At 43.3% G+C, this 27,223-nt stretch overlaps 1 protein-coding gene across 1 annotated transcript in view; it reads left to right on the plus strand.

Moving 5' to 3' along the window:
• Positions 1–27,223, plus strand: part of MLH1 (mutL homolog 1) — a 68,901-nt gene that overhangs the window by 20,957 nt on the left and 20,721 nt on the right. The window contains exons 10-13 of the mRNA XM_069958477.1: positions 5,266–5,359; positions 6,470–6,623; positions 9,982–10,346; positions 15,537–15,688. Of these exons, the coding sequence (XP_069814578.1) occupies positions 5,266–5,359; positions 6,470–6,623; positions 9,982–10,346; positions 15,537–15,688 (765 nt within the window). The remainder of the gene's footprint in view (positions 1–5,265; positions 5,360–6,469; positions 6,624–9,981; positions 10,347–15,536; positions 15,689–27,223) is intronic.

Raw genomic sequence — 27,223 nt, forward strand, 5'->3', positions numbered from 1 at the left:
AGAACATGTGCCGTGAAAATAAAAAATACAATTTTTTTCATTTTCACGTCCCAAATGTGGCAGTCACCAGGGGGCCATATCCCCGCTGCCCCCCTTGTTAAATTACTTATGGGGTGTAGTTTCCAGAATGGGGTCACTTGTGGGGGGTTTCTACTGTCCTGGCCGCACAGAGGCTTTGTAATTGCATCATGGCATTCTCTAATGGGAATGGCGGCCATACCTATTTAGCTGGGGAAAAGGGACAATTCTAATTTATTTGGGGGTGTTAGGCCAATTATTAGTTTATAAAGTTGAAAATGACAGGAGTCCATCAAATTCAACCTGTGTTGATCCAGAGGAAGGCAAAAAAACCCTCGTAAGGCAGACTCCATAATGGCAATCAGAATAATCCCTGGATCAACGTGATTCCTGAATTAGGAATAAGGGACAGAATTTAGAAAATGTAGGACTCCGATGACGTGTGGTACGCCTTGAAGCAATACAGTATGCAGAGGCCAGGGTGATCAGGACAGGTGGCACACTGGAAAATGGTGTCCTTCCTGATCCCCCTGTTACACTGCAGTCTGCACTTCTTCTGGGGTCTCCTGTTTTCCAGTGTGGGGGACGTCACCTGGAAAATGTTGCCCTGGTGCGATACGGGGTCCTTCATATCCAGAAGTGCTGGGTCCGCTCCATGGCTGCTAAATATTAGGGCTCTATTACTACTTTTGATATTTTCGGATCGTGCTGCAAGCTACAGTAGCTCGGGCAGCGAGAGACCGGAAGAGGGGGTGCTGGTATAAAAGTTATCCCCGTACCGGTGGTGACCTTTATCCAGCAGTGGGAAGATCAGTTCCTAAACTATCTTCCCACTAACTCCGAGGATGGGGGGGCATCTGGGGGCTGCATTCGGGTGTCCCTTGCTTCATACACTCTAAGGGTACGTGCCCACTGCGGAATGGTGAAGGATAACCCTTTGTGCATTCAGCAGCTGGCACCAACCGGCAGACTGATGCGGGCGAGCGTCTCCGTCCGTGTCATAGACTCCATTCTATGCAGGGGCGGATTCCACTCTCCGTCCAATGTGTTAATTCTTTGGACGGACGATGGAATCCGCCCATACATAGGATGGAGTCTATGACATGGGTGGAGACACACGCCTGCATTAGTCCGCCGGCGGGTGCCAGCTGCGGAATGCACAAAGGGTTATTCTTCGCCATTTCGCAGTGTGCACGTACCCTAAATCTGTAAGTGTACCCTGAGGTACTCTCACAGAGTTTGTAGAATTTCACACCATACCGTCATCTCTTATTGGGACGGTACTGACAGAAAAGACGTGTCTGGGGGGCAGCGTACGCTACGCTGCCCCCAGACACGTCACTGGATGATGAGGATGAATGGAGGAAAGAAGGATCCCCCCCATTCATCCTCACTGGCTGTTTCTGTGTCGGAGGCAATAATAGCGTATGCGTCCGACACCGAAAACGCCCTGGGGGCCATTTTTATATAGGGATTGGTATATGGGGTATGTAGTGGTGTAGTGTAAAACTTTATTAAATGTAGTGTAATGTAGAGTTTTTTACGTTTTTTTTTTTAACATTCAGTATAAAAAAAAAAACCTACGCCAAAAATGGTGTTGCTGATAAATGCCGCACTTACGTGCAGCACTTATCAGCAGACCATGGCAGTAGCAGTAGGATATAGAAAAAAACACCCTATGCCAAAAAGGAGGAGTTGCTGATTAGCAGCAAACTTACGTGCGATGCAGATCAACACTCAGCAGCGTAAGGGTGCAGAAAATATAAAAAAAAAAAATAAAAAAAAACATTTACTACATGCTGAACATCCCTATAGCTGCTGATAAGTGTATTACACTTTTTAGCCGCTAGAGGGCAGCAGAGCGCCGAAAAAAAGTCGAGGACATCCGAGGGGCCAACGGAAACGGCACCGAAAGCCAGGAATGGATTTGAAAAGTGGAGAAATCTCAGTCTTTCCCTTGTTGACCTGTTCCCTGTTTATAGTCTGTTCCTGGTTTTGGCTTCATAAATCTGTCAGATAAATATCTCTGCATAAAGGCACCCTTAAATAGGGTTCCTGCTACTACATATCATGATTCTCAATATTTATATACAAAACCATAACAAGCTGTAAAAGCTTAATTGATAAAGTATTAATTTGAAGTGAAACTATTTTTTTTTTTTTTTATATATATATATATATATTGCATTATCTAAAGCAGTGCTTCTCAAACTGTGAGGCGCCCCCTAGTTGTTGGTGATGCCCGGCTGAGGAGACAGATTTCACAAATGTAACGATGATCTGCACAGTCCTTTTACTGTTTGCAAAAATCTCCATATTAGCAACATTATTAATTTATTTTGTACTTTCTTTATTATTATAAAGAGCTTGGGAGACTGGTGTAAGCTAGCCCTAGCATTATTTTTAGCTTTTAAATGGACTTTCACCACAGATAGTGAGGCCCAGGCACCCTCTTGATCAGTCTGGTGAGGCCCAGGCATTGCCTTGGTCTGTTGGGTGAGGCTCCAGTAGAAAAAGTTTGAGAAGCACGGATATAAAATGAAGGGATATTCATATGCCATTTCTGGGTAGGATTTAGTGGGTCTCAGCATTCAGTTTGAATGGGCACTGTCAACTTTTGACATGTCCCATAGCCATGTCAAAAGTCTTAATCAGGTTCTGTGTTTTGAGAACCCACCGATCACCAGAAAGAGCCAGGAGAATTCATCCACAATAGTTCTAGAAATAGGTTAGGGTCCACCCAGACAATGAGCAATCAATATTTTGACATTTAAAAAGCTTTTATTAAATAAAAAATTTTAAAAAAATCACTTTAAAGGCGTTGACCAAAGATTTTGTAAATCTCTTGCTGCTCCAGTGTTCCCAGCTGACTTACAGCAATGATGTCACACATCATAAACATGACACTGCTGCCAGTTACTCAAGGCATTTATGGAGGAGTAAGGCTACATCCACACGTCCTTTTATTTTCAAGGATGAATATCTGGATCCTCTATTTAAAAAAAAAAATATATTATTATCCGTAGTGTGTTCTGTATTGTAATCAGTTTTTTGCAAATCTGCAAATAAATCTGTATACAAGAAAAAAAGGGGATGGCAAAAATGAGCTGTCCCAAACACCCCCCACCCCCCTAAAAAAATGGATCTGTGATGCAGATGGTTTTGCGGATTGCAATGTACTCTCCGCAAATTTTGCACTCTCCATAGACCTCTGTTGGGTTATCTGTTCTGTTTTTTTTTCCGTCACAGATTGCTGATCCGCAAATTTACTGTATGTGTGAATAGTTCCAATTAATTAATAGGTAGAAGTTAATTAACTAAAGAATACGTGTTTCCTGATCAGTGAAAATTAATGAAAAATACTGATGTGTGAATGTAGCCTAAGGTTTATTGCTTTCTATATTTTTTGTTGGTTCCAGTTCTTACCAAGTTTTCTAAAAATCTCAGACAACTCCTTTTAACTTGCACCACACTTGTAAACACAAAATATGAATACATCCTAATGCCATTCAGCTGATTTGTAGAGCGGGGGCACTGGGATTGTTCTGATTGTTGCATGTGACCTATAAATCTTTCCCCCCATCCTCCTTCATGACAGCACCATGATGGAGGATGCTCTGCTTGTCTCTTTCTAGAGACAGTGTAGTGTGCCAGCCGCAGCAGGCTACAGGACCATGGGGATCCCGGCTTGTGTAGGGCGCTGGTGTTCAGTAGACCACAGGATGGTGTGGTTATTCCATAAAAAAGTTTTATTTAAGTAACACAACGCGTTTCGGCCACGGGGTAAAAGGAGGCCATTCTCAAGTTAACAGCCATGGCCAAAAACAGTAGTTTAAGTAATGCCTGGTATAACATCATCACCGGTTACTTCCGGGTCAGAGTAATAGAAAGCACCATTGGATGATAATACATATAGATAAAAACAGAGCAGGTGTTAAAATACATATACCAAATACAGACCATCGTACATAACTTACAGTTCCGGAGGTCGCCGTCTCGGTCCGGCATAGTCACGTGAGCGCCGGGCGTAGCTACGTCATTACGTCAATGAGAGCAGGTGTTAAAATACATATACCAAATACATACCATCGTACATAACTTACACTTCCGAAGGTCGGCGTCTGGGTCCGGCATAGTCACGTGAGCGGCCGGGCGTAGCTACGTCATTACGTCAATACCAGACATTACTTAAACCACTGTCTTTGGCCATGGCTGTTAACTTGAGAAACGCCTCCTTTTACCCGGTGGCCGAAACGCGTTGTGTTCCTTAAATAAAACTTTTTTATGAAATAACCACACCATCCTGTGGTGTACTGAACACCAGCGCCCCTACACAAGCCGGGATCCCCATGGTCCTGAAGCCTGCAGCTGCTGGCACACTACACTGCTTACTGTACGACTCCCTTCCCTACCTCGACAGGAGCTGCGGTGTCTCTCCATTCATGCTTCACATAGAGTTGTGCCTATAACCTAGCACAACTCTAATGGTGAGTGCTACTCATCCTCTCTTTCCCTGGATACCTTTGCTGTCATTTAGTACACTAGGAGGCGCCCCCGCTCTCTTTCTTTTTATCTTCTCTAGAGACAGGACACAGAAGAAGTTAAAAGCTCCTCTCTGAGGAACGTCAGTTGTGGCCGCGGGACCCTCCTTTCTTCCCGCACTCTGGTGTCTTTCTTCATACAGCACCCCTTTGGGCAGAGGTCCACTGGGTCCCTTTACTGGTCCTATTCCCCTGTAGCTATAGAACAGACCCAACAATATGAGCAGTTGGATCAAGGGCAAAGCAATCTGAGCAAAACACAAAAGGGGTTTTATCTCTGTGCTTTTCTTCTGGAGGTTAATAGTAGAGACTCTGGGTTTTGTTCTAGGTAGAGAAGGAGACCCCCAAAGAAGGCTAAAAATGTGGTAAAAAAATTTTTTCTTTCAAAGTAACTGGTGCCAGAGATTCCAGTACGTGAGTTTTTCAGCTGCTGTATGTCTTGCAGGAAGTGGTGTATTCTCTCCAGTCTGACGCAGTGCTCTCTGCTGCCACCTCTGTCCAAGCCAGGAACTGTCCAGAGCAGTAGCAAATCCTCATAGAGAACCTGTGCTTATAGATTTTCCCTTTTGTAATATGTTCTTAAAAAAACCTAATAAAAACATTGAACCAGAAAACCTGTCCTGCTCTCCAGACTGGAAAGAATACCAGGAATTTTAAACATGTTTTGTATTGCACTTTTGTTAAAGGTATACTCTTATCCCCACAGCAAGACTTGTGGAATCATCTGCTTTGAAAAAAGCCATAGAAACTATTTATGCTGCTTATTTGCCAAAGAACACTCATCCATTTCTGTATCTGAGGTAAGCCTTGCCATTCAGAATTGCAGTTTTTGGATTCAGTTAAAATTTGTTGACTTGCAGCAGTAAGGAGTGACAAGGGCCCCTCTTCTGCCACCAACATTTGTGTCGGGAACTGCAGGGTTATCTAAGCTCTGCAGTACTTGCTCCCCTGCTCTAATATATATACTAGAATCACTAGCAGAACAAGTGGCGACCGCAACTACTGCTCGCTCTGCAGAGGCTGCTGCACACAGCGTTTGTGTCAGGCAGCCTCACCCTTAAGTACTGTGTATACAGTAAACAGGTGGGAATGGGGCCTGGCTTAGTACAGTGCTGGGCAGCAGCACTTTCATACAAGTTTGTTTTTAGCAGTTGTAGGGCTGCTTTTTAGCGATTTTCATATCTGTATTGGGTCTGTATCTTGCCGTTGCATTTGTTTGTGTTTTTGTGTGTTTGCAATTTTAGCCATAGCAATGTGCTCCTGCCTAGTGTGAATGGTATTGTAGGAAAGCAGACCTAATTTGCCTGTATTCCAGATGGTGGAGTGGCTGCCTCTACTTTAGGTGTGTCAAACTCAGGCCCTGCAGCTGTTGCAAAACTACAATTACCATCTTGCCTGGACAGCCAAAGCTTTAGCTTTGGCTGTCCGGGCATGATTGGAATTGCAATCTTGTAACACCTGGAGGGCCTGAGTTTGACACTTATGATCTACTTGGCCGTGCACTTCACCCATCCCACCCAGGTGGTTAGTATTTTTACCAATATTAGTTGGCTCCTGCCATGGAGAGGCTAGGTGTAGGTCCATCCCGGCATGAGGCCACCTATCGTTGGTGGGATGGTTTACACTGTTTGCAAATGGTAACCAAGAGCCTCATTATTTTTATAAAAGTTTTTTTTTAGCAGTTGGGGTGGAAGTTTGTTTTTAGCATTTGGGCTGCTTTTAGCGATTTTCTTATCTGTAGTGGGTCTGGATCTTGTCATTAGTGGTGAGCTGTTGAATTTTTTTGTGTTTTTGAATGTTGTCCAGACTTACCAATGAAATCCATAAACAAAAAAATTAAAACAAAGCTAAAATTGTGTAGAATTTTTGTTAAGTAGATACTTATGTGTTTCATTTACTTCTTTTTACAGCTTAGAGATAGCTCCACAGAATGTTGATGTAAATGTTCACCCCACAAAGCATGAAGTACATTTTCTGCATGAAGAAGGTATAATTGAACGAGTTCAGCAGCACATAGAGAGCAAACTGCTGGGATCAAATTCTTCCAGGATGTATTTTACACAGGTACTGAAGGTGGTGCAACTGGTTTATGTCACGAGTCAATGGTCCGTAATACTAAAAAAAAGGTTTTTTCTTTTTTTTTTTCTTTTTGTTTATACCTTTTTATGTGTTTGGTTAGGTGAAGGAGGGGACTAGGGACACAACTGTTCATCTTCTTATCCCTGAAGTAGAAAAACTAAATCTAGCCCAAAATGTGACTCTTTGCAAGTATCCTGTCTTATTGGTATTAGAGGTGATAACATGAAGGAAATCACCTGTATCATTTGCTTACTGCCTGGGTCACAGAAAGGCTTTATAGGTTAATAAAGAAGACTGTAGTGAACTGTGAGCTTTCTTCTCGCGGTCACTCCGGTCCATTTGCAATTTTACTGCATACTGATTTGCCAGGACCATCAGTTTGATAGGAAAATAAGTGAACAGGACCAGACTGTTTTAACAACCTATACTATAAAAAATATAGTAAAATACTGGCCCCGCACCATTTTTTTTGATTGCTATTCATACAGGCCAATTTCCTAAAGAAAACTTAGAAGCACTGATTGTGACATTACCCAAGCCAGGAAAAGAGACAGACCACCCGAAAAACTTCCGTCTGATATCATTACTAAACAATGATATTAAGATCTTTGCAAAGCTGATAGCTAAGCGCATAGCTCCAACATTGTCCTGGGTGGTTAACATAGATCAAGCAGGATTTGTCCCCGATCGCCAAGCATCAGACAACACAAGACGCCTTATTCATATACTACGTAAAACGGAAGTTAGTGGGGAGCCTATGCTGGTTTTAGCACTGGATGCCGAGAAGGCGTTTGACCGGCTCCGCTGGTCATTCGCCTTCTCAGTACTTAAACACCTGGGATACAAGGGAGAAATAATAGCGGCCATCTCAGCCCTCTATTTTTCACCAATAGCAAAAGTATTTGCTAACGGAATCTTCTCTAACAGTTTGGATATCACAAATGGCTCCAGACAAGGGTGCCCCTTATCACCTCTATTATTCATAATAGCAATGGAACCTCTGGCCCAGGCAATCAGATTACATCCCAATATAAGTGGCGTAGAAATAGGCGGCAAACAACATACAATATCATTGTATACAGACGACGTAATACTATCATTAACGAAACCCCAAAAATCCCTCCACGCGGTCACGTCCCTAATTAAACACTTTGGTGAACTCTCATACTACCATCTAAACGATACAAAAACTCAGGCTCTTCCCATTAACATGCACCCCCTTACAATAAGTCTTATGAAATCTAAATACCCCTTTGATTGGAAAACAACACACGTAGACTACTTAGGAATTAAATTAACTCCCAAATACACCTCATTATATAAATTATACCAAACATTACTAACAGAAATCGAACAAGACTTAACAAATATGGCAGAAACTGAACTGTCATGGATAGGCCGAATAGCATCACTTAAAATGTTCACTCTTCCAAAATTCCTATACAAGTATAAAACCGTCCCTATAGAACTTCCACAATCATTCTTCATAAAAGCACATTCACTATTGTCCAGATTTGTATGGTCCAATTCCAGGCCAAGAATTGCAGCCAAAACACTCTTTAAAAATCGCAGAGCCGGTGGATTAGGATCTTCCTGATTTGAGGAGCTACTACACCGCCTCTATGGTGGCCACCCAGAAAAAATGGTTGAAAAACGAACAGCATATTCCATGGGTTAATATTGAACACAACCAACAAGACACAAAGGATTTGAAAAGCAGTCTTTATTACACATTCTGGTCAAACATGAATACCAATAGCAATAACCCCTTAATATTAGCATCACACCAAGCATGGAAAACATACCATAAAACCTCCCAGCCAGATACTCACCTCTCTATAAAGCCTATTCTGATCTCTGTGGTAGAAGCTATGATCCCATGCCAAGACCTAAGGGAATGGAAACAGAAAGGGTTATTATCAGTAACACAATTGTATGAAAATGGTATGATGATTGCCTTTTCATCCCTACAATATAAGTATGGCCTGGAAAGATCAGAATTTTGTAAATACCTGCAGATCCGAGAATGCCTTTCTAGTCTCACGCCCTCTAGCATTAAAGCGGACAAGTATATCTTTACCTACATGGATTCTCAAAAAGAGAGTCTCAGCTATTTATACAGAAATATGAATGAAAACTATTCATTCACTAAAACTAAATGTCTACTTAGATGGGAATCGGATCTAGGATTGCAATTTTCTGATAACGACTGGTCGCAAGCTTTTAAAACTATCCGAAAAAATGTTCAAATGTGCATCCCATGTTGAATCCGCATATAAGACATTAACTAGATGGTACTACACACCTGAAAGAATAGCTAGAATATATGTCGACGCTAATGACAAATGCTGGAGAGATTGTGGGGACAAAGGAGACCTTTTCCACACATTATGGTCATGTCCAAAAATCACTAATTTCTGGAATCAGAGTCTTCAACTACTAAACACAGTGACCCATTTAGCCACCATACACAGTCCACACCAAGAATTACTATTCCTTAATATAGATTGTTTCCCCCTGAAATATCGAAGACTGATATGCCTATTCTATATACATACTAAGACCATAATAGCTAGATATTGGAAAACACCTACAATACCGAAAATACAGGAGCTTTTTGACTCCCTGAATAATACATACCACTATGAGAAGATTATAGCCTGGGGTTCAGGGTCCACCGACCGGTTTACACAGACATGGGGCTACTGGAGTACGTCTGCATCCTGCAAGGAATTATATTAAACTTATATTTTGCTTTAGAGTATTGCCACATTTATCAGACCTATATTATACCTGCCGTCCACATGAGTAGGACGACTCTCACTGACTGAAACTAGGGATAGCAACTAACACTAAGACCTGCAATGTATAAAATAATAATTTTGTTTATCTTTTCTGTATTGACCTTTGGAAGACAGTTTTTCTTCCGTTCCGTTGACGTCCCTATAGGACGGATTCTATTTGTTAAATTTATGTTATACTGTGTCCCCAATATTTATGTAAAGATGTTACATACTTTACTAATGAAAGTATATTCTGATACATATTACAATATACTTTTACTAGTTCATATTGAAAAATATTTGTTGCTTGAAAAATTTAAAAATTTTCAATAAAAACTTATTGAACCAGGAAAATAAGTGAAGGTGCTAGAGAGCCTAAGTAATGCTGTAGCCCTTTCAGTCTAAGGATTGTGGGCTCCCAGCAGTTGGACGAATAGAAGAGTTATTGTTTTTATTAGTGATATGTCTTTCTCTTCTTAAAATGGGAACACTCTTTGCATGACATAGATATTTATGTACATTTAGCTGTAATAATAATATTTTGCTTCTTTCTCAAACAGACATTGCTGCCTGGAGTATCCATATCTGCCAGTGAAGTGGTAAAACCTACCTCCAGTTCATCAGCTGCAGCTCACAAGTCTGGTGATAAAGTTTATGCCCATCAAATGGTGCGTACAGATGCCAGAGAGCAGAAGTTGGATGCCTTTCTTCAGCCTCTGCCAAAACATCAATCCTTTAGTGTTCCAAAGACCCGTGAAGTTGTTGAGCAAAAAGATGATAAAGCCAATCCAGAACATAGTACTGCAGAAACATTAAGTGATCTTGAAATGGTTGATGCTTTGGATTTAATAAGTTGTGTGGAAGAAAGTGAAATCCCTACAGACAATGTTGAAAAAAGTGAAGCAAGTACATCTTCAATATCCAGGTAATACCAGGGCTATAATTTTAGGCCATTTCCAATCGCTATTTACAGTAAAAATTGATGAGACTTGTTGAACATTGGATACAACCTCGGCAGTGGCAGTTTGCTTGTTATTCTACATAACTTTGTGCATAAAAAGATGGTCTGCATAAAAGACAGAATGTGTTTTGTTGTTTGTTACTGATGGAATTTTGTGCTATATTGAGATAGCCATAACCTATATAAGACCATATTTCTGTTGATATGAGAGTTTGTATTTTACAGAAAAACTTATATTCTATGTTTGTTGGGGCTACAAAAAATAAGAAAAAAAAACATATTACATACTTGTCTACCTTGTGACAAGATTCATTGGTGTCCCTCCTCAGTCAGTGATTGGCTAAGTGGGCCATTATAGCCAAAACAAGTTAACCCCTTAGTGACCGCCATGCTGCCTTTTCACGGCGGCCACTAATGGGCTTTATTCCGATGCGTACGCCTTTTAACGGCGGGCGGATCGGAATAAATTACCGCCCGGCGGCGGCTGCAGGACGGGTGATCAGCGGTCAGTGTGACCGCTGACACCCTCCTGTAACTGCCCGGAGCGGAGGATTCTCCGCTCCGGGCAGTTTAACCCGTTAAATGCCGCTGTCAAACCATGACAGCGGCATCTAACGGGTCCCGGTGGATCCCGGACGGCGCCGTGGGTCACTTACATGATCGCGATGTCCCGCGGCGCCGTCCGGGGTCCCGATGTCTCCATGGTGATTCCGGGGTCCTAATGAAGGTCCCCGGGGTCACCATGGAGATGCCTGATGCTGACAGGGGTGGCCGCGGCTATTGCTTGTCAGCATGAGGCATGATACTATACATTGCAGTACATCAGGTACTGCAATGTATTGTATCAGTGATCAAAGTATTTTACACTAGTGTACAGTAAAAAAAAGTGAAAAAAGTGTGCACCAAACACAATACAGCCCCCCCCAATAATAAAGATGCATTACATTCCCCATACACTATAAAACATTACATAAAAGTGATCAAAAACACAAATCCTATACATATTTGGTATCGTTCTGTCCGTAACAACCCAATCTATAAAACTATATCAATAATTATATCGCACGACACACGCTGTAAAAATAAAATAAAAAAAACAGTACTAGAATAGCTGTATTTTATCAATCCACTTTAGAAAATACGTCATAAAAGAGATCAAAAAGTCATATACATATAAAACTTGGTATCAATAGAAACTACAGATCTTCCCGCAAAAAATAAGCCCAAAACCAGCTCTGTTGCGCAAAAGATGAGAACGCTATGGATCTTACAATGCAGGGACAGTTTTTGTGGGTTTTGGCTAGGAAGATAGTTTCTATTGCGCCAAAGCGGTAATAGTTAAAAAAAACTATACAAATGTGGTATCGCCGTAACCGTAGCGACCCAGAGAATACATTTATTATGTTATTAGTGACCGCCGATACGGATTTTTACGGCGATCACTAATGGGCTCTATTCTGCTGCCATCAGCTCTTTATGGCGATGGTGCAGAATAGTGCAGCGGCGCCGGTAATGCCCGCAGCCCCCTCCTCTCAGCTATCGGAGGTAGCTGAGGGGTTGGGGGAGAGTGTGGGGTCAGTCCCGGCCAGTCCCCTCACCGGTGATCGCCGTTATTATCAGTATAAAGGCGGCTACCGGTAACGGGCATTGCCAGCGCAGCTGAACGCTTTCATCTCTTCTCACCGTGAATCCACAGTGAGAGGAGATGAAAACATGTCCCCCCATCCCCAGAATTAACCCTAGTGACCTGGCCACTGACCCTCCCCTCCCTGGGCGGCCATCTGATCCAAGATGGCCGCCGCCATCACTGTGAACAGACTCTGTTCACAGTGATGGATTCCTAAAAATGATCCAAGCTTCATTCTCTCCACCACCGGAGGTGGCGGAGAGCATGGGGCAATGATCGGTGACCACCCGGTGTGGTCCTAGTACAAGTGATCAGCGGTATATACTATATACCACTGATCGCTTGTTCCAAATGGTGCCGGCACTTTTTTACGCCTGTCACCAAAGTCAAGTGCCCTGGATTACTTGTAACCACCCCAGATTACCTGTCACCACCCCAGATTACCCATCACCACCCCAGATTACCCGTAACCTCCCCAGATTACCCGTAACCACCCCAGATTGCCCGTAAACACCCCAGATTGCCTGTAACCTCCCCAGATTGTCCGTATCCACCCCAGATTGCCCGTATCCACCCCAGACAGCCCATAACCATCCCAGATAGCCCATAACCATCCCAGATAGCCCATAACCATCCCAGACAGCCCATAACCATCCCAGACAGCCCATAACCATCCCAGACAGCCCATAACCATCCCAGACAGCCCATAACCACCCCAGATTGCCTGTCACCACCCCAGAATGCCCGTAATCTCCCCAGATTGCCCGTAATCTCCCCAGATTGCCCGTATCCCCCCCCATAGCCCATAACCATTCCAGACAGCCCGTAACCACCCCAGATTGCCACAGACTGCCTGTAACTACCCCAAATTGCCTGTAACCACCACAGATTGCTCGCAACCACCCCAGATTTCCCGTCACCACCCCAGATTTTCCGTCACCACCCCAGATTGCCCGTTGCAACCCCAGATAGTCAGTGAACACCACCAGATTGCCCGTCACCACCCCAGATAGTCAGTGAACACCATCAGATTGCCCATCACCACCCCAGATAGCCAGTAACCACCCCTAGATAGCCAGTAAACACCCCAAGATTGCCCATAACCACCCCATACAGCCAGTAACCACCCCAGATTGCCTGTGACCACCCCAGATTGCCTGTGACCACCCCAGATTGACCGTAACCACCCCAGATTGACCGTAACCACCCCAGATTGGCACAGACTGCTCGTAACCACCCCAGATTGCCCATAACCCCACCAGATTGCCTGCTGCCACCTCAGATAGCCAGTAAACACCCTGAGATTGTCTATTACCACCCCAGATAACCAGTAAACACCCACATATTGCCTGTAACTAAAATGACACTCCTTCTCTTCTGAGCCCTGCTGTGTGCCCATACAGTGGTTTATGCCCACATATGGGGTACCATTGTACTCAGGAGAACCTCCGTTACAAGTTTTGGGGTGCTTTTTCTCCCTTGTTCCTAGTGAAATTGAGAAATTTCAAACTAAACAAACATGTTATTGAAAAAATTAAATTTTTTTCATTTTTACGGTCTAGTTTTGAATACTTTCCTCCAATACCTGTGGGGTCAAAATGCTCACCACACCCCAAGATAAATTCCTTGAGGGGTGTACTTTCCAAAATGGGGTGATTTTGGGGGGGAGGGTTCTATTCTGTAGACATTACAGGGGCACTGCAAACGCACCTGGCGCTCAGAAACTTCTTCAGGAAAATCATGCACTGAAAATGCTTGGCGCTCCCTTCCTTCTGTGGCCCGCTGTGTGCCCACACAGTGGTTTATGCCCACATATGGGGTATCATTCTACTCAGGAGTACCTGCGTTACATATATTGGGGTGAGTTTTCTCCCCTGTTTCTCGTGAAATTGAGAAATTTCAAACTAAACAAACATGTTATTGGAAAAATTCTATTTTTTCATTTTTACTGTCTTCTTTTGAATACTTTCCTCTAATACCTGTGGGGTCAAAATGGTCACCACACCCCAAGATGTATTCTTTGATGGGTGTACTTTCCAAAATGGGGTGACTTTTGGGGGGGTTCTATTCTGCTGACACTACAGGGGCTCTGCAAACGCACCTGGCGCTCAGAAATTTCTTCAGCAAAATCTGAACTGGAAATGCTAATTGGCGCTCCTTCCCTTCTGAGCCCGGCTGTGTGCCCACACAGTGGTTTATGCCCACATATGGGCTATCGTTCTACTCAGGAGTACCTGCGTTACATATATTGGGGTGCATTTTCTCTCATGTTTATTATGAAAATGAGATACTTTAATCTTAACAAATATATTATTGGAAAATTTCTATTTTCCATTTTTTTCCGGCCTAATTGTGAATACTTTCCTCCAGCCCCTGTAGGGTTAAAATGCTCATTATACCCCTAGATTAATTCTTTAAGGTGTCTAGTTTCCAAAATGGGGTCTATTATGGGGGTTTCCAGTATACAACCCTCCTAAATCAACTTAAAAAAAGAACTGGTCCCTAAAAAAATCAGTTTTGGAAATTTCATGAAAATTTGATAATTTGCTGATACATTTCTAAGCCCCGTAACACCCTAAAAAAGTGAAATATGTTTACGAAATAATAAAGCCAGAATAAAGAGGACATATTGATAATGTGACTTACTAACTAATTTTTGTCATGTGCCTTTTTTTTTTTTAGAAGCAAAGAATTTCAAAGTTCGTAAAGTGCAAAATTTTCAAATTTTTCATAATATTTTGATGTTTTTCACAAAAAACACACAAGACAGTGACCAAATTTTGCCACTAACATAAAGTACCATATGTTACGAAAAAACAATCTCAGAATCGCTAGCATACGTTAAAGCATCACTGAGCTATAAGCGCATAAAGTGAGACAGGTCAGATTTTGAAAAATGAGCCTGGTCATTAAGGCCCAAACAGGCTTGGTCCCTAAGGGGTTAAAGAGTCACTGTCGTGAAATTTTCTTTTGCAGAAATCAATAGTCCAGGCGATTTTAAGAAACTTTGTAATTGGGTTTATTAGCCGAAAAATGAATTTTTATCATAAAAAAGCAGTTTGAAGTTCTCTCCCCTGTCTTCATTGTTCTCCTATGGAGAGATGGAAATAAAACCCCAAAACAGGACAACAAAGAGTTAATCTACAGCAACATCATTCTCTATCTCCTGGACAGTCAGCACTGACCTCTGAATACAGCTTCATCCAGCTCCATGCTTGTGTAATCCTTTGTTCTCAGCTCTCTGCTGCCTAACTCCCTCCTCCCCTCTCTATAGAACAGACAGGCTGTGTCTGATGCAACAAGTCACAATAGGACCCTAAGGGTGCATTCACATATACAGGATCTGCAGCAGATTTGATTTCTGCAACTTCATATCTGCGCCATCAAATCTGCTGCAGATCTTGTATGTGTGAACGCACCTTTATGGTTAAAAACTTTTAGGATGTATACTTATGCCAGTTTGTTTTAAGTGGCTAAATCGTACTAAGTTTCTTATTTAAATTAACCCAGATATGATTTTTGTATAGGAAGAAAAGGCCACGTGCAGAGTCTGATGTAGAAATGGATGAAACTGAGAAAGACAGGACAGTAACTGCAGCTTCAGCACCACGTAGGAGGGTAATAAACTTAACCAGCATTTTGAGCTTGCAAAAGCAGGTTGAAGACAGAGCTCACAAAGGTAGGTGTAATAATGGCATTGATAAATATATTCTGCCTGCACCATATCAATTAACTATTTTATAACAAGGGTTCGTGAACACACGGCATTCAGATTGTATTGTTCTAATAAACACACACAATTGTTGAGGGCTTGTCTTGTCTTGATATACTTGCAAAAATAGTGTTCTCAGCTATACTTAACGTCTTAACTTTTCATTGTATCTTTATCTTATTTTATTTTTTAACATCATGTTAAATTGGTTATCCCGTAACAAAAATAACATTCTAACTAATCCTCGTTCCCAATACCACCCTATGTCTAATATACATGTATAACCTATTTTGCACCCTTTCCCTATTTTTTTCTAAATTTTGTCTGCTGCGGATAATAATAAAAAAAAATTCTCTTCTTTTGGTACACTCTGACCACGCTCAGCTCCCTCTTCCCCCTCCCCTTGTACTCATAGGACATGTGATCTCCTCTCTGGGGGCAGGGTTAGTGGTCTATTGATTTGGGACCCCAACCCCCAGGAGACATTATCTGCATCCTCTCCATGCATCTTTGCTGCTTCCATAGACTTACATGTGTCTCTGAGACTAGGTTTCTGTAATATGAAAAGCTATAGTTCTGTCTCTGCTTGCTGTCAGTGAATGCAGGCATATGTACCTGTCTTTGTCTCAGCTCTGCATATTGTGTTATAGATGTTGTTAGAGTCTGGATGGAACTAGAATGTTTTCACAGTAACCAAACAGAGATCTAAACCTTCACTATACCCCCACCCCCGGAAAATAGATGCCCTTTGTGCAGCACATAGCTACACCATGCGCGTGTCAGCTCTGCTACATCATCAGCTGGTACGGAATATATATTGGGGTGAAAAAAAAACTGTCCTGTGTTTACTGTGCAATAGTAATGACAGCAGTGTGCAGGAAAGAAAACTAAGGGGGGTGAGTACGCAAATGGACCAATCAATGAAATGCATGATGGGAAATGTAGTTTCCTATCTTGGATATAGATCAACTTTTAGAAAAACTTGTAACTCGGGAATAGCAGCATCTAGAAAGACAGGAGACTGCTCAAAATACTTGGTGAGTAATGGTGCGTTTACACAGGCAGATTTATCTGACAGATTTTTGAAGCCAAAGCCAGGCACAGACCATAACGAGGGAACGGGTCATAAAGGAAAGACTGAGATTTCTTCTCTTTTCAAATCCATTCCTTGTTTTGGCTTCCAAAATCTGTCAGATAAATCTGCCTGTGTAAACGCACCATTAGACCAGGTAGCATTTAATTTTTTCGCTCTTAAGGCCCTTTTACACCAAAAGATGTCTGACAGATTATCTGACAGATTTTTTCAGCCAAAGTAAGGAACGGACTATAAACAGAGAACAGGTCGTAAAGATAAGACTGGGATTTCTCCCCTTTTCAAATCCACTCCTGGCTTTGGTTGGAAAACCGGTAAGATAATCTGTCAGACATCTTTTGGTGTAATAGGGCCTTTAGGTGGATAAACCACCATTTACCTCAATTAAAGCAGATCTGCGGTTAGCCAGTGTTATCTATCTCCTATCTTTCTATCTATCTATCTATCTGTCTATCTGTCCATATATACATGGGGGGGGGATAGTTATGGGTCACTGTGTTAATAAGTTGCATGTTCTCACTTAAAGGAGACCTGTCCATAGAGAATGAATGGAGCCGTGCGCGTGCAGCAGAGATGAGTCCGGCTCCATTCATTCTCTATGGACGCTGGACTCATCTCCACAGCGCGCGCCGGCTTCTCACCGGGATATCTCCGTCCCGGGACCGGCTCCGGTAGCGGGACTCGGCGACATGAGATAAGTATAAGGGGATCTATCTGGGGGTGGGGAGCCTGTCACCCCGGCGCGGGGGTAGACAGGTCCTCTTTAATTGCACAGAAATTAGCAAATTTTGTTTTCTCTCCTCACCTTCACGACGGCACCATAGGAGGATGGGTTGTACCCTAGGGACAGGAAAAAGCACGAGAGGTTAAAAGCCCCTCCCTTTCCTCCCAGCACCAGTGCTTTTTCCTGTCCCATTAGGGCAGGCACGAGAGGGAGGGGATCCGCGTGAAGGCGAGGAGAGATCCCCTCTAAGAAGAAGAATTACCATGTAAGGCTGTGGGATCGATCGAGGCCTGGGCTTCCTTCCTTCCAAACAGACAGCCGGCCGCAGGGCAGGAGCAGTCCCGTCGTTTCCTTTGTGGAGCCTCGCACTGTCTCCAGGTACTCTGCAGTGACGGGGGACCCGGACTAATCAACCCCCCCACCCCCGCCGGTGGATCACGCGCAGATGGTGTCCCGGTCGTGGGAACGCCGCAACGCCTCGGCTGTGACGTAGACGCCGCGGCGCTCTGCGTATGACGCGGACGCCGCAGCGTTCTACGTGTGACGTAGGACGCCGTGTCGCCCGCTTGTGTCGTGGGAAGCCGGCGCTCCGGAGATGACGTCAGACGCCGTGCGCTCCGCTACACTTTCGGGACCGCACGGTTAAATCTTCAGCGCGAACTGGTCGGATCGTCTCGCTGTTGGTGATGGATCCCTCCACGTCCGACAAGACTGCTTCGGCGGTAACTGTGAGTAGTGTATCGGCTTCGGCCGCTTCCGCATGCGCAGCTCTGCATTCAGCACGCTTCCTATGCAAACTCTGCAGTTTTAGTCCTCTCTGAAGTCAGTGCATGTCTTCACTGTGGGTGATATTTTACATTGACAGTACAATTGACATATCACGAGGGTCTTCTCCACTCAAAATCTGTGTATGGGTGCAGGAAGGTTACGGATAGATATATATATATATATACTCTATATGGCTATACAGCCAGTGTGTGGGTACTTACATTGGATTATCATCTTTTCTTTGAAGTCTGATGTATATATTGCTTATCCTCCTTAGGAGACTAAAGAATCTAATCCTAAGAAAGATAAACCTAGAACACCAGAGAGGAGATGTGTGACCTGCAATGCAAAACTGTCATCCAGTTGCAAGAAAAACATCTGCCCATCTTGCATTGGGGAAATCATAAAGGAAGACAGATCATCATTCCTGGAAGATATCAGGAAAATGATGAAGGAGGAGATCGCTACGTCTATAACCAGACTCCCTCCTCCTCCCCTACCACTACCTCTACCTACTCCTCCTCCTCCTCCTGCTCCGCTAGATCAAAATCCTCCTCAGGTCTCCCCGGTCCATCAGGTAGTGTCTAATGATGCACCGGTGGATATTATGTCGAGTTATTCTGCTTCTGTAGCAGCTTCAGAAGAAACTACATTATCCAGGAAACGTAGGAGACACTCATCCGCGTCTTCTGGTGAATCAAGTCAGATTCAGGAAACAATAGAACTGAGCGATAATGAGACTGAACAGAAAGAAGAAATAAGAAAATACTTCTTTCCCTCAGAGCACACCTCTGCCCTACTTAAAGCGCTCAGAGGTGCTCTGAGTGTGGAAGAAGTTCAGGAGCAGGTAGCCCCTAAAGATAAGATGTTTCAGGGCTTGAAAGCCAAGCAGAAATTGGTTTTTCCAGTCCATGAGACGTTACAACAGTTGATCACCGATGAGTGGGCAGAACCAGAGAGGAGGTTACAGGTGCCCAGCGAGATTAGGAGACGGTTACCCTTCGGAGAAGAAGATACGTCCAGGTGGGGAGATATTCCCAAGATAGACGCTCAAGTAGCTAAAACCACAAAAAGATCCTTACTACCCTTTGAGAATTCCTCTCAGCTCAAGGAACCCATGGACCGTAAGGCGGAAAGCCTCTTAAAGAAATCCTGGGAGACCGTATCATACTCACTAAAAAATAACGTTGCGGCCACCTGCGTAGCCAGGGCCCTCCACGTCTGGGTAGAACAGCTAGAAGGCCATTTAAATGATAAATGTCCAAGACAACAAATAGTGGACTCCCTACCCCTACTAAAGGACGCCACTGCATTCCTAGCCGACGGCACAGCTGAATCTATCCGATTCGCAGCTAAAGATGGCGCACTAACCAATGCCGCCCGCCGGGCGCTCTGGTTAAAAAACTGGACCGGCGATAATAACGCTAAATCGAATCTTTGTGGTATACCGTTTGAAGGTCAATATGTGTTCGGAACACACCTGGATAAAATTATAGAAAAATCGGCAGATAAAAAGAAAGCCTTACCAGAAGAAAAAAACCCACAAAAGAAACAACAGTACAAAAGACCGAAGTTTCAGGACAACTACCGCGGTAAAGGGAAAGGAGGCCGCTGGAGTTACTCCAAGGGAGGAAAAGGGAGAAATATTTTTTTCAACCCAAAGTCCTCCCAAGATAAACAGTGACACCGGTCCGGTAGGGGGAAGACTGAAGGACTTTTCAGATGTGTGGACATATATTACCAACAACAACTGGGTAACAAATATCATCAGGGAGGGCTACCGAATAGAACTGACTCACCCTCCCCCACACAGATTTACAATCTCACGTCAGTCTTCAGATCCCCTACAAAAAGAATTAGTAAAAAGCGTGAGGAAATTACAGTATATGAAAGTAATCTCCCTAATTCCACCAAAGGAGAAAGGAGCGGGTCACTACTCGAACTTGTTTCTAGTAAAAAAAAACAACGGCTCCTTCCGTCTAATTATAAACCTAAAACCTTTGAACCAATACGTCAGGTATCAGAGGTTCAAGATGGAATCAATACAGACGACAACACCTCTAATAGCGTCTAAGGCATTGATGGCCTCCATAGATCTCCAGGACGCTTACTATCATGTTCCAATACATCAGGATTCCCAAAAATATATAAGGTTTGCGATTCTCATAGGGAAAGAAGTACGCCACTATCAGTTCAGAGCTCTCCCGTTCGGGATCTCCTCGGCTCCAAGAATCTTCACCAATGTGATGTCAGAGGTGATATCTTTTCTTCATCTCCAGGGAATAAATATTGTGGCCTACCTGGACGATCTCCTCATCATAGCAGACACACAAAAGAAGCTGCTACAAGATCTGGAAACAACTCGCAACCTTCTAACATCTTTAGGATGGATCATCAACGTCGACAAATCCGACCTGGTGCCATCTCACAGAAAACTGTTTCTGGGAATCCTCCTAGATTCAACTCTTCAAACGTCCTTTCTTCCGGAAGAAAAGATACAAAAGATCCTCACAAAAATCAGGAGACTAAAGAACAGTTCACTGACGTCTGTGAGAGAGGCAATGTCAGTACTAGGCTCAATGACTTCATCCATCCCAGCGGTACCTTGGAGTCAAGCCCATTCCCGATCACTTCAAGCGCAGATTTTAAAAACCTGGAACAAAAGGCCCTCGGGATTAGACAAAAAGTTTTCCCTCACCCCTCAGACGAAAAGGTCTCTACGCTGGTGGCAAAAAAGGGAGAACCTACAAAAAGGGGTACAGTGGAACCCTCAACCCAAGATTATAGTAAAAACAGACGCAAGCCAGACAGGTTGGGGAGCCCAAGTCGGGACCCAATTCTTTCAGGGGATTTGGGACACAAACGATTTAACAGGCTCCTCAAAGAACTCAAGGCAGTCAAAAATTCATTACGGGCAGCTCAGAACACCTTAAAAGAGACCCACGTACATGTTCTATCGGACAATGTCACCACTGTAGCCCACCTAAGACACCAGGGCAGTGCGAAACACAATCTCCTATGGTCAGTATCAAAACAGATATTCACTTGGGCAGAGTCTCACCTTCTGTCTCTTTCAGCAACTCACCTGAAAGGAACAGAAAATACTCAGGCAGACTTTCTCAGTCGCCACCAAGTTCATCCAGGGGAGTGGTGCCTCAAAGATCAAGTCTTCCGTCAACTAGTAGAACGCTGGGGGAAACCCGAGATAGATTTGTTTGCCACAATAAAAAACAAAAAAGTGACAAACTTCTACTCCCTAAATCCGTCAGACCACCCTACTGCAGTAGATGCCCTGACACAGGATTGGAAGGTAAAAATAGCCTACGCCTTTCCACCCATCCCATTGATACCAAAGGTACTCCAGAAGATCAGGGACCAAGGAATAAAAGTTATTCTGGTAGCTCCATATTGGCCAAAGAGGAGCTGGTTTGGCCTCCTCAAGACGTTAGCATTGGAGGAGCCAGTCCTACTTCCACAACTAACAGACCTTCTCTTTCAGGGTCCGATTCTTCATCCAGAGCCAGAAAAACTACAGTTGTCTGCATGGATCCTGAAGAGACAATATTAAGAAGCCGAGGCTTATCAGAGGAGGTAATATCCACTCTCATGAAAAGCAGAAAGAAGGTAACTACTTCCATCTACCTAAAAGTCTGGAAGGTGTTCTCCTCTTGGTGTAGATCTCCTCCACCAATTCCGGCAGAACCAAACATAGCCCAAATCCTGGACTTCTTACAGGCGGGACTATCTAAAGGCCTTAGACCAGCCACCCTTAAAGTACAGGTTTCCGCCTTATCGGCAATCTATGACACGAATTTAGCTGACCATAGATGGATCAAAAGATTTATAAGAGCTGCGTCTAGAATTAATCCTAAACCTCAGACTATTCATCCGTCATGGGACCTAAATATAGTCTTAGAAGGCTTAACAAAACCTACCTTTGAACCTATAACAGACATCAATATAAGACTTCTCTCATACAAAACAGTCTTTTTGGTCGCGATATGTTCGGCCAGGAGGGTGAGCGAAATCCAGGCCTTAACTATTCGTAAACCATACTGTACTATCTCAGAAGACTGTATTACCCTAAAAACAGATCCTTCTTTTCTACCTAAGGTAGTTACAGAGTTTCATAAAAATCAGGACATTATCCTTCCATCATTCTGTCCAAATCCAAAAAATTCATTAGAAGAAAAATTCCATACTCTAGATGTTAGAAGAGCAGTCCTACAGTATATGGAAACTACGGCTCCCTGGCGAACTGACCAAAATCTATTCATCCAGTTCCAGGGGAAAAACAAAGGAAAGAAAGTCTCAAAAAGTACCATCGCCCGATGGATAAAAAACTCAATAACAGAAGCCTATAAAGCTCAAGACCTACCTTCTCCCATTAACATAAGAGCTCACTCTACTAGAGCGATGTCTACATCATGGGCCGAAAGGGCTTCGGCCTCTCTGGAACAGATCTGCAGGGCCGCGACATGGTCGTCCCCTCACACATTCACAAAACACTATAGACTACTTCTGCAGTCAAAAGAAGATCTGTCCTTCGGCAGGAAGGTGCTGCAGGCTGTGGTCCCCCCCTAAGAGTAATGGTTGGTATTGCTCCTATGGTGCCGTCGTGAAGGTGAGGAGAGAAAATAGGATTAGTCTTACCGGTAAGACTGTTTCTTCGAACCTTCACGACGGCACCAGTATCCCTCCCTAGTATTGTATGTTTAATATGATACTCACGTGGTGCTATTGGTTGTTATAAAGGCACTGGTGCTGGGAGGAAAGGGAGGGGCTTTTAACCTCTCGTGCTTTTTCCTGTCCCTAGGGTACAACCCATCCTCCTATGGTGCCGTCGTGAAGGTTCGAAGAAACAGTCTTACCGGTAAGACTAATCCTATTTTTTCCTTTGCCTTTTGAGTGTAAATTGCTTGAGGCAGGTAAATGTAATATAATATGTGCAATTTTTATGACATTTTTGAACAAAAACTTGCGCCTTGCGCCCCACTAGTTTTGCCCAGGGGCACAGTTCGTCTAAAACCGGCCCTAAGTATATGCAAACAAAAAAAGTTTAAAAACATATTTAAGAAAAAAAATAGATAAAAATAAACATTTATATTACCCCCTTTCCCATTATACAAATAAAAATATAAAAAAATAAATACATGTCGTACCATCTGCAGATGCCTTCAATATGTTAGCTAGAGCAGATTTCCTATCTAATGCAGCCAGGAGGGTTCTATGGTTGAGGTTGATAAAGGGCGACACAGCCTCAAAAGTTGTGCTGTCTCGTAATGGGGAATATCTTTTTGGGCCTGCTTTATATGCTCTACTTGGGAAGACCTCAGATAAAAAAAAAGGTGTTCCCTCTCAGTCTATACTTGTTTTTGCTTTTGTAATAAAAGGCAGTTTAGGAATCTTACTTGGTCCTCCCAGAATAATACAGATAATAAAAGGTTTTGAGTTCCAGGGAAAGGCAGTTTTTTTTCTTTAACCCAATCAGATATTTCAAGCTCAAAGAGTTCCCAGCAATGCCATTGGGGGAAGGAGGGTCCCTTGGGTTCTCGGTACCAGTTGTAGCAGTCTCTTTCTGGAGTCTAAGAACCTCACCAACAAAGGGTTTCTCTTCTTCGGGGGTCATGGTAAACCTATTAAAGCAATTCTATCTCTCCCTCAAAAACTTATTCTGATTCCATTTCCCCATTTAAACGAAGAAAGGGAATTCTACTCCCCTCTATTTCGTGTTAACAAAGCCAAATTACACTTGCCTAGTAATAATAAGTCTAAAAGATCTAAATAAATTTCTTTCATGCAAAGACTTTTGTATGGAAATTCTGAGATCTACCATAAATCTACTCCAAGATTGTATGATGGCCTCAATCGATTGAAAAGATGCTTATTTTCATTTTCCCGGAACGGCCAGTCCCAGCCCGGATCATTACGGCCGGTACAAGTACCGGCCGGATGATCTATCCGACTGGGAAGCTCTGATGCGGGCGCATCAGCGCGCGCCTGCATCAGAGCTTCCCATAGCACACAGTGAAGCAAGCGGCCGGAGCCGCTCGCTTCACTGTGTGAACTGACAGGTCCCACTGCGGCCGGAACTCACTGAGTTCCGGCCGCAAATAATAGACCTATCAGTTTTTTGCGGTGCCTCATGGGATCCGTGCGGAACGTATACGATGTGTACACCCTCCGCCCGGATCCTATTAAAACGGAGGCTGTGTCCACACCGCAAATCTACGGCCGTGGTTCTGCGGCGAGAACTACGGCCGTAGATTTACGTAGTGTGAACATAGCCTAAAGCAGAAGCAGATTAAGCCAGCAATGGGCATATAATACAAGATGAGGTGGATACTTGGCAGTTGGCTCTATGGTGCAATGCATGCTGGGAGATGTACTTTCTCGGACGGCGCCATCTTGGATATAGACCAGCTTTTAGAAAAATTTGTAACTCAGGAATGGCGGCAGCTAGAAAGCCTGCGGAGTAAGACCAGCAAGGTTTATAACTCAGGAATGGCGGCAGCTAAAAAGCCTGGTGAGTTAGACCAGCAAGGTTTGGGAACATTTCATTTTTTTTAGCTTTTGTTTGGAATACCCCTTTAAAGCGACTCTGAACCCACAATCAGACCCCCCCCCCCCCCCCCTAAAACCACTTGTACCTTCAGATTGCTGCTTTTAATCCAAGATCTGTCCTGGGGTCCGTTTGGCAGGTGATGCAGTTATTGTCATAAAAAACAACTTCGTTTGTGTATGCATTAGGCTATCACAACCTCTCCGTCCCTCCTCCCCAGCCTCTTCAACATTTTTCCTATTCTTCTGCAGTGAAAACTACTCAGGTGCCTTAAGGATCCAGCCCATGTGCCGGACTCTCACAGCTGATGAATAGTAGGCAATCTGCCTGGAGCATTCCTAATGATGAGGAGGGACAGAGAGGGTGTGCTAGCCTAATGCATACACAATGTAAGCCACGGCCAAAGGGCACAGGGCTGCCAGTTTAACCCCTTGCCTCTAAAGCCTGTTTTGGCCTTAATGACCAGGCTCATTTTTCAAAATCTGACCTGTCTCACTTTATGCGCTTATAGCTCAGTGATGCTTTAACGTATGCTAGCGATTCTGAGATTGTTTTTTCGACACATATGACACTTTATATTAGTAGCAAAATTTGGTCACTACTTTGTGTATTTTTTGTGAAAAACATCAAAATATCATGAAAAATTTGAAAATTTAGCATTTTATGAAATTCTAAAATTCTCTGCTTCTAAAAAAGGAAGTCATAGCACATAAATTAGTTACTAAATCACATTACCAATATGTCCTCTTTATTCTGGCATAATTTGGGAAACATATTTTACTTTTTTAGGGTGTTACGGGGCTTAGAAATTTATTAGCAAATTATCACATTTTGTGAAAATTTCCAAAACTGATTTTTTTAGGGACCAGTTCTTTTTTTTAAATGGATTTAGAAGGCTTGTATACTGGAAACCCCCATAAGTGACCCCATTTTGGAAACTAGACACCTTAGAGAATTAATCTAGGGGAATAATAAGCATTTTAACCCTACAGGGGCTGGAGGAAAGTATTCACAATTAGCCGGTAAAAAATATCGAAAATTAAAATTTTCAAATAATATATTCGTTTAGATTAAAGTTTCTCATTTTCAAAAGGAAAAAGGAACAGAAAGGAAAAGCATGCCAAAATTTGTAACGCAGGTTCTCCTGAATACAACGGTACCCCATATGGGGGCGTAAACCACTGTATGGGCACACAGCCAGGCTCAGAAGGGAAGGAGCGCCAATTAGCTTTTTTAATGCAGATTTTACTGAAGAAGTTTCTGAGCGCCAGGTGCGTTTGCAGAGCCCCTGTAGTGTCCGCAGAATAGAATCCCCCCAAAAGTCACCCCATTTTCGAAGTTACACCCCTCAAAGAATTCATCTTTGGGTAGGATGAGCATTTTATAATATGTTATAAATAGGATGAGCATTTTATAATATGTTATAAATAATATGTTATAAATATGTATAATATGTTTATAATAATATGTTCGTTTAGTTTAAAATTTCTTAATTTCACGAGGAATGGGAGAAAAAACGTACCCCAAAATCTGTAACGCAGCTTCTTCTGAGTAAAACGGTACCCCATATGTGGGCATAAACCACTGTATGGGCACACAGCAGGGCTCAGAAGGAAGGGAGCGCCAATTTGCTGGAGCAAAACCGCAGCTAGTAATAGTTATTAGCATAGCGCATTTACTAAAATACAATAAAAAATGAGATTACAGGTAATGTGGGGTGGTTATGGGCAACCTGCGGTGCTTACGGGCAACGTGGGGTGGTTACGGGCAACGTGGGGTGGTTACGGGCAACGTGGGGTGCTTACAGGCAACGTGGGGTGCTTACGGGCAACGTGGGGTGGTAACTGGCAACGTGGGGTGGTTACGGATAAAGTGAAGTGCTTATAGGTAATCTGGGATGGGTACCTGTAATTTGGGGTCGTTACAGGCAATCTGGCGTGGTAACGGGCAATCTGGAGAGGGTCACTGGCAACGTGCGGTGGTCAGAGGCAACGTGCGGTGGTCAGGGACAACGTGTAGTGGTCAGGGGCAACGTGCGGTGATTGGGGGCAATCTAGCGTGATTGCGGGCAACCTGCGGTGGTTACGGGTAATCTGGGGGGGTTAGGGGTAATTTGGGAGTAAACTGGAATTATTACTATAATAAAAAGTGTGTGTTGTATTTTTTTGTATGTTTTTCACTTTTTGTACTTTTACACATTCATTTTCACTGTATTCACTGTATTATCACAGTAATCATAGTTCAGTGACAGAGACCAAATTGGTTTCTGTCACTTTAAATTTTCAGAGCTGGCTGGTTGTGGAGCGCATGCGCACTTCACAACCAGCCAGGACGCCGAGGAGGAAGGAGCTCCAG

The sequence above is a fragment of the Dendropsophus ebraccatus genome, chromosome 2, assembly GCF_027789765.1.
Source record: "Dendropsophus ebraccatus isolate aDenEbr1 chromosome 2, aDenEbr1.pat, whole genome shotgun sequence".
Taxonomy (NCBI): Eukaryota; Metazoa; Chordata; class Amphibia; order Anura; family Hylidae; genus Dendropsophus; species Dendropsophus ebraccatus.